General features: G+C 45.0%; 1 protein-coding gene across 2 annotated transcripts in view; it reads left to right on the forward strand.

The window, feature by feature from the left end:
* PUSL1 (pseudouridine synthase like 1) overlaps positions 1-8,406 on the forward strand; it is a 151,268-nt gene that overhangs the window by 125,678 nt on the left and 17,184 nt on the right. Inside the window, exon 8 of one of the 2 annotated variants that reach the window (XM_068240603.1) lies at positions 4,056-4,822. The exons of the other annotated variant lie outside the window; for it this stretch is intronic. Coding sequence (XP_068096704.1) covers positions 4,056-4,084 — 29 coding nt within the window. The 3' untranslated portion in view covers positions 4,085-4,822. Of the gene's footprint in view, positions 1-4,055; positions 4,823-8,406 lie in introns of those variants that run through there. 2 annotated transcript variants of the gene reach the window in all.

Here is an 8,406-nt window from a genome sequence, read left to right on the forward strand (position 1 = left end):
GGCTGCAGTAGTGTCTGAATAGCATTAAAATCAAGCATGAAGCTAATCTTGTCAGATCTGACAATATTGTCAGAAACACTCGATCTGCTGCAAGCTTTTTCAGGGCCTATGGCTGAAATTATTAAGGTACATACACACGTCCAACTTGTGTGAACGACAAGTTGGACGTGTGTATGCGCTGTCAAGCGATTGATAACAGCAGATTCGCCCGAACCGCTTAGCGGATCTGTTGGACCAACTGTTGTTCAAACAACTGTTAGGTCTGCACATATGTACAAACGACTTGTGTATTAAATGACTTGGTGATCAAACGACTTGTTGTTTGAATGTCTATTAGTTGGACACGTGCGTACACACGCACTACATCTGGCAACGACGGGTCCGTCAGACCCTCCCGCTAGGTGGATGTTCAGCCGACAGTAGTGCATGTGTACGCGCTGTCGGCGGACTGATAAGGCAGTTTCTGCCAGATGTAGTGCATGTGTAAGCACCTTAATAGACATTCAAACAACAAGTTGTTTGATCAGTCATTTAATCTAGTCCATTGTAGAGATGGCCCGAAACCTCCGATTTTCGGTTTGCGAACTTCGGCCAAAAGTTCCGTTCGCGCGAACTTCTGCGAACCGCAATAGACTTCAATGGGTAGGTGAACTTTGAAAAATAGAAACACTTATGCTGGCCACAAAAGTGATGGAAAAGATGTTTCAAGGGTTCTAACACCTGGAGGGGGGCATGGCGGAGTAGGATAGACGCCAAAAGTCCCGGGGAAAAATCTGGTTTTGACGCAAAGCAGCGTTTTAAGGGCAGACATCACATTGAATGCTAAATTGCAGGCCGAAAGTGCTTTAAAACATCTTGCATGTGTATATGTTACGGCCAGAACCCGAAGTCTGGCCACTTCGGGTTCTGGCCGGCCAAAATGCGAAGTGGCCGGGCACCTGCGGCCAATGTTAGAAATGAAAGTATTCTTAGCTTTGCGATCAGCGCAGCGCTTCCGTTTGGCTATCAGCGCAGCCTCCCATCCCCAGCGCTGTGTCCTCTCTTCCTCTCCTTGCTGTTTTCATCCTGCCAGGGCGGCCAAGAAATGAATAGATGTCTCCGCTCCTCCTCCTGCCTTCCTCCTATTTCCCTCTGACAGCCGGGGACACACATGCACTGGAGAGTCGTTCGTGGCTGCAGGACAGTAGAGCGGGAATGCTGCAAACATTGCTTCTGCCAGGACCCGCTCTGCAGGAATTAACCGAACTAATCCCTGCAGCCACGAACGACTGAGTGCATGTGTGTGCCCCCGACTGTCAAAGGGAAATAGGAGGAAGGCAGGAGGAGGAGCTGGAGCGAAGAAATCCGTTAATTTTTTAGATTGGCCATCCGTGGCAGGATGAAGACAGCGAGGAGAGGAGCCGGAGCCGTCAGGAATAATTTCATTTCTCACATTGGCCGCAGTGAGACGGCCACTTCGCATTCTGACCGGCCAGAACCCGAAGTGGCCAGACTTCGGGTTCTGGCCGTAACATATACATCAATCAGGGAGTGTAATTAGAGTACTGCTTCACACTGACACTCCAAACTCACTGTGTAACGCACCGCAAATAGCTGTTTGCGTAGTGACGGCCGTGCTGGACTGGTGCACACCATGGCAAGATTGCTCTTCCTCACTCAGTGATGTCAGGTAATGTCTGACTGCCTTATCAACTTTCAATGGTTCTTTCTCTACCATTGGTAAAGCTTACATCTATTTTTTAAATACTTGTTCTGCTTGCTGTTCAGCACCTGCAACGAATCTTTTATGGAGGGCAAGTCTGCCATTGTGAGTGACCACTGGTAATGGCCGGGGAATCCTAGTTCGATTCCGGTCCGGAGTGGAAGCCAAAGAAATGGCTACCACCACCACACATCCAAGGAAGGCAGCAGGCACGCTGTGGGCAAAGGAGCAGGAATGGCTACCACACATCCAAGGAAGGCAGCAGGCATGGCATGCACGTCCCGAGGTAGTGACCAAAGGGACTTTCGAGGCCCTGATGTAGATGACACTGATAGACTACTACCTGTAACGAGAATCTGTTATGGAGGGCAAGTCTGCCATCCATTCAAGTGAAAGGTATGCACTGACTGCCCGGTATAATACAATGTGCAGTCACACAGGTGCAGTTAACAGGTATGCACGGAGTGGTATATCACACTGCGTGCACTCACATAGGTATGTGGGTGCACTGAACACAATAGGTAAGTATATGCAGTGATGAAGTGGGTGCACTGAACACAACAGGTAGGAATATGCAGTGATGAGGTGGGTGCACTGAACACAACAGGTAGGTATATGCAGTGATGGGTATTACAATGTGCACCTGTCACACACAGACAGGTAGCGGACCGGCACAGTGACACTGCGTGCGCTCAACTCACGTAGGTAGGTGGGTGCACTGTGAACAACAAGTAGGTATATGCAGTGATGGGTAATGTGCACCTGTCACACACACACAGGTAGTCACTGAATGTGCTGGGCCTGGCAGTGGCACACACAATATGAATTATCAAGGTTGTCTATGCAACACAATTGTCAGTGGGACACACAGAAAAAAAAATAGATCACAAGAACAAGATTAGCTCTCAAATTAGCTGTTATGGGGTGCTATTTTAGCAATAAGAATCAGCAAGGAGCAAGCTAAGAAGCCTACAAGAGCCTAACTAATCTTTCCCTATGAGAGAGTCTGCAGCAGCTGTCCTTTCTCTATTTACTGCAGGCACACATGTAAGTAAAATAGCCGGTCCATTGTCTATTATTAAGTTGGTTAAACGACATGTAAATTAGCATATCAGCCACTTTGTTGGTCAGTGTGTCCATGAAGTCTGAACAATTTGTTTGTTTTTTGCACTACAAGTCGTACAAGTTGTTTGAAAAAGTTGGATGTGTGTATGCACCTTTAGAGGCAGAGGATCAGCAGAATAGCCAGGCAACTGGTATTGTTTAAAAGGAAATAAATATAGCAGCCTCCATATCCCTTTCGCTTCAGTTGTCCCGAGGTGGGGGTTCTGAGAACGTAATCCCCATACAAAGACTGGGTCTGCCTATAGAGGCCAGCCCCTGTTGTTAGTCAGATTCCCCCTAAGCCCGCCCTGCGAGACCCCATTAATCACAGCCGTGCTGTCGACACGCAGCGTGTCACAGCGGGCTGTGTTTACCTCTCTAATGCCAGTCTCGCCGCTCCCCCGCCTCCTGCATCGCTCCGGTTCCCGCCCACATCCCTTCCCCGCTGCTGATTGGAGGGAAGGGACGCGGGCGGAACCGGAGGAATGCAGGAGGCGGGGAGAGCGGAGACTGATATTAGAGAGGTAAATATGGCCCGCATAGCCCGGCTGTGAATAATGGGGTCTCGCAGGGGGGGGGGGGGGCTTAGGGGGAATCTGACTAGCAACAGAGGCTGGGCTCTATAGGCAGACCCAGCCTCTGTATGGGGATTTTGTTGTTATAACCCCGCCTCGGGTTCTCTTTAAAAAAAAACCCTGTATTGAAAAAAAGGGCCTGGGGGGGTACTTACCTCGGGAGGGGGTAGCCTCTGAATCCGAATGAGGCTTCCCTCTTCCCACGGTGGTCTCGCAGGGCCGCTCTGAACGGTGGCCATGTAAATATTTCATTTCCCCTGGTTCAGGGCAGGCGCAGTAGCTGCTCTCGGCTTGGGATCAGGCGGAAATAGTCGATCCCAGTAAGGTCGGCTCTACTAGGAGGATGGGGGAAGCCTCAATCGGATCCAAAGGCTTCCCCATACCAAGGTAAGTGACCCCAGGGGTCCTTTTTTGAATACGTCTCTTTAAAAAAAAGAACGGCTTGATCTAATGGAGACACGTTTCATAGTAGGCTATGTGATTACTGCATACTGCCACTAGACCTTTCTCTGTAACTGGAGATATATTTTGGACTTGTCCAGAATTCACATAAAATAATGCTGGCTGTGTTGGGTGGGGCAGCACAAAAAAATCTCGGTTGTAGTTCTAGATAGGAAGTTGTTTGTATTCACGTTTCTGATTATTATTTTTTTCACACATTTTCCATAATTTAGATTTAAAGGTGGACAATTCTCTGAGTTGAGAAGCTGGATGTACTCTCTGGAAGAGGAACTGGAAGTATCTGTACACTTCATTCTACAGAAGTCAACCATACATAGCAGTATCCATCTACCTCATAACGTGCAAACTTTCGTGACGTGACTGGAATGCCACAGAGTTTTTCTACTGATTTATTGCATATTTGCAATATTTGCAAAGTAACAATACAAACGAAACCAGGCTTGACAATTCAGGCATAACTACCTTTTTGAAGTGCCTCAAGCAACAAACAGTCTCCCAATGTATAGCACACCTCCTAGGAGGCGGGGAGTGATTATAATTAACAATCTCTAGCTATACATCATTCTTAAAGCTACACTCCCTGAGAGAAAACACCTGAGGATATATTCTTTTAACTACAGCTACTCAATCCGGTAGGTTTCTCTTTAGAAGAAAATTTTGTGCAGATTGCATCCCTCATCTTCAATATGAACCATTTCAACTGGTTCCCTAAACAACCCCACTCACAAAATTGTCTCAATCACCAGATTAGTTTCCAGGCTCTACACACACTTTCTACTACAGTAGCTGGCATTTTAAAGTTACGGATGTACTCCAAGGAAGACATATGGACAAAGAACCACCGCCAGCTAATGTAGACTGTTGGTCATAACTTTGTAAAGTGAAAAGAGAATATTTTTTATACTATCACATTTCTTGCAGATTAATTATTTATTGTCTGTAAAATTAACAAGATTAAAACTAATGATATAAAACCCTAGTTCACCCTCCTGGATGTTTGATTGTTAGTTAAAGGGAATCGGAAGTGAAAATAAAATTATGAGAGAATAATTTGCATGTGTAGTACAGCTAAGAAATAGAACATTAGTATTAGAGATGTGAGTCTCATATTGTATCCAGTACAGGAAGAGTTAAGAAAACTTCTCTTATCTATGCAAAAGAGCTTTACTGAGCTCTCCGAATAATTTAGTCAGACACCAGTGATATTTTCTGAAGCACTTATCTCAACCCTGTCTCTCACAGTTTCTTGCTCATTTAAGGTTTTTCTGTCAGGAAGTTCAAAGGGTCATTAGCTCTGTTCTGTTTCATCATTAAAAATACAGAGTGTAACTTGTAAACTGCAAATATTAGAGAATGATGCAATGTTATAGAAACATGCATATACTATGCATACAATTCATTAGATCACAAGTTGTTTTTTTTTGCTTCAGTCTCATTTTAAGGTTGACTACTCCATTATGATTGTTGGTAAAGGGGAGTACTCCTAACCTTCTGCCCTCTTCCTGAAGTCTATCTCTAACCTCCAGCCCATATGCAATTCACTTTTTCACCTGAGTTTTCTCCTAGGAGATAATTTTTCATCTTCGATTTATAATACTTTTTCCATTGCAAAGTGATAAAAAGTTAACAAAAAGTAGGTGAAAAGATACTATCAAAATTATTTTGAGTATTTCTTTGCTTTCTGGCATTTTATTGACAAGTTTAAAAATATCACCTAGGAGAAAACTCAGGTGAAAAAGTGAACTGCATACGGGCCCCGCTCTACCTCCTAGAGACTAACCACAAATCTCCTCCCCTCTTAGTGCTGAATATTCACCTCCATCCCTCCTAGTTTCTAAACTCAAATCCCTTACTTATCCCACTCCTACTCCGCAACCTCCCCCTCCTTTCCTTGTATCAAACCTTTCCTGTCTGGTGCCTAACCCTAGTGTTAACCATTTGTGGCGCCCGGACGTGAAGCTCACGTCCGGGCGGCTGCCTTCCAGCGCTCCCGCGCTTCGGCGCGCAATCGCAGGCGTGCCCACGTGGTGTCCCCCGGTAGCCCTGGGATCAGTGAAAGGGAACATTGTTCCAGATCACCGATCCCTGTTCCCCGCAGAAAAACCGAAGTGCTCACCCGTGAGGCTTCAGTTCTTCTGCCCGGAAAGATTTCCGCATCCCCCTTGTACTTCCGCTTAGCGAGAAGTACAAGGAGGGAAACCAAAAATGAAGGTGGCCAAATAGTAAAACTACAACTACACATTTTTCATATTACAATTTACACACATACTAACATTAAAAATGAGCTATTTATGTCCCACACCAAAATATTACCCACATAAAATTTTTAATGGAGAGAAAAAAATTCAATAAAAAAAAAAAGACCATAAATAGTTACGGGTCTGAACTTTTTAAATATGCATTTGAAGGGGGTATACTACAAACACTTTTTAAATTAAAAGCTTGTAAATAGTGATGGACGCAAAACGGAAACAATGCATCTTTATTTCCAAATAAAATGGCGCCATACATTGTGATAGGGACAATAGGGACAAAATGTAAATGGTATAATAACCGAGATAAATAAAATACATAGGTTTCAATTATGGTAGCATGGATTATTTTAAAGCTATAATGTCCTAAAACTGAGAAATAATGCATTTTTTCCATTTTTTTCTTATTAATCCTGTTAAAATGCGTTTACAGGAAAGTGGCTCTTAGCAAATGTACCACCCACAGAAAGCCTAATTAGTGGCGGAAAAAACAAGATATAGATCAATAAATTGTGATAAGTAGTGATAGTGTTATTATTAGCTAATGAATGGGAGGTGAAAATTGCTCCGATGCATAAGGTGAAAAATCCCCGCGGGCTGAAATGGTTAAACTAGCCCTAAGCAAATTTGAAACTCTAAACTTGACCAGCTTCATGTAGGTATTTTGATATGTAGGGCATTTCCGTGGAACATAGAAACTGTGCAAAAATAATGGTTTCTCTAAAGCCTGCAACATTAAAAAAAAAAGTAAAAACACATAGACAATGATCTGTCACCACCTGCTGGAAGTTGAAGGGCACTGCATTAATGACAAGGTTTGGAAATTATGGTAAAGAATTTGGAGAGTAAGTCAATATAGTGTCAAGCTTACCTTAACCACTTGCCAACCGCACGCCAGGTGCCTCCCTAATTAATCAGCTGCCGGGTCTCCGTGAATAACCTGCGCGGCTTGCAGACTAAATGTAAACGCAGGAGACGTATGTCTCCTTTGTTTACATTGAACGGCGCTGCCACGCAGCAGCACCGTAAGGCAGATCGGCGATCCCCGGCTAATCAGCGGCCGGGGATCGCCGCCATGTAGAGGACATCCTGTCACAGGCTGCACAGAACGGATAGCGTCCTGTGCAGCCCCGATCACCAGGGGGGACAGGTAGGAGAGGGAGGGGGGGGAATTTCGCCGCGTAAGCGGGCTTTGAGGTGCCCCCCCGCAACATGCCTGCCGACCGGAGCGATCAGACCCCCCCTGCACATCATCCCCATAGGGGGGAAAAAAGGGGGGCGATCTGATCGCTCAGCATGCCACCTGATCTGTGCTGGGGGCTGCAGAGCCCACCCAGCACAGATCATAAAAAAACAGCGCTGGTCCTTAATGGGGAGGGTAAAGGCTGGGTCCTCAAGTGGTTAAAGAACAAGTGCAGTGAGAGGGATATGGAGGCATATTTCATTTTAAGCAATACCAGTTACCTGGCTGTCCTGCTGATCCTCTGCCTATAATACCATTAGCTATAGACCCTGAACAAGCATGCAGCAGATCAGGTGTTTCTGACATTATTGTCAGATCTGACAGGATTAGCTGCATGCTTGTTTCTAATGTTATTTAAACACTTCTTTCTATCGCAGCAAAATAGACCAGCAGGGCTGCCAGGCAACTGGTATAGTTTAACAGGAAATAAATATGGCAGCCTCAAAATTCTTCTCACTTCATTTGTCCTTTAAAGGTGAATGGGCTATGAAATACCTCTAAGCTTTTGGTGGATGCAATCATTTTCTTATTCCTTCACAGTGTAGCTAGACAGCTCTGCAGTAGCATGGTAGAAGCAGTATTCCTTCCTGATAGTCATGGAATAGCTGCTCCCGAATTATTCTGTTTTGTAATTCTTCTCTGTTTTGAAAAGGCATATGGATAAGAATATAAACGCAGAGAAAAATACAGAAACACATGATCCATAAAACGCATGATTTTCTGCACAGACAAGTGTACTCCCAGCCCAAGAGCTGCTGTGCAAGAAGCAGCAAATGACTTGTCAGCCCAGTGTACAGGAAAGAGATCACAGAGGCGCCAGGTGTTTTCCAGACCTACTGCTGTTGTATGCTCCTAATGTTTTATTGCCTGAGGAAGCAGGTTTAAGCCTGTGAAACGTGTTGCAGACCCCCCCCCCCCCCCCCGTTTTGGAGTATGCCAATAAAATCTATAATTATTTGAATAGACCGTTTTCAGTGTCTGCTTGCAGGAGGTAAGTCCACCACTGCCTCCTAAGCATTTTTAACCCTTTTATCATTTTGGTTTTATTCTGTTGGCGCCTCTGTATTC

This window comes from Hyperolius riggenbachi, chromosome 6 (genome assembly GCF_040937935.1).
Source record: "Hyperolius riggenbachi isolate aHypRig1 chromosome 6, aHypRig1.pri, whole genome shotgun sequence".
Classification (NCBI taxonomy): Eukaryota; Metazoa; Chordata; class Amphibia; order Anura; family Hyperoliidae; genus Hyperolius; species Hyperolius riggenbachi.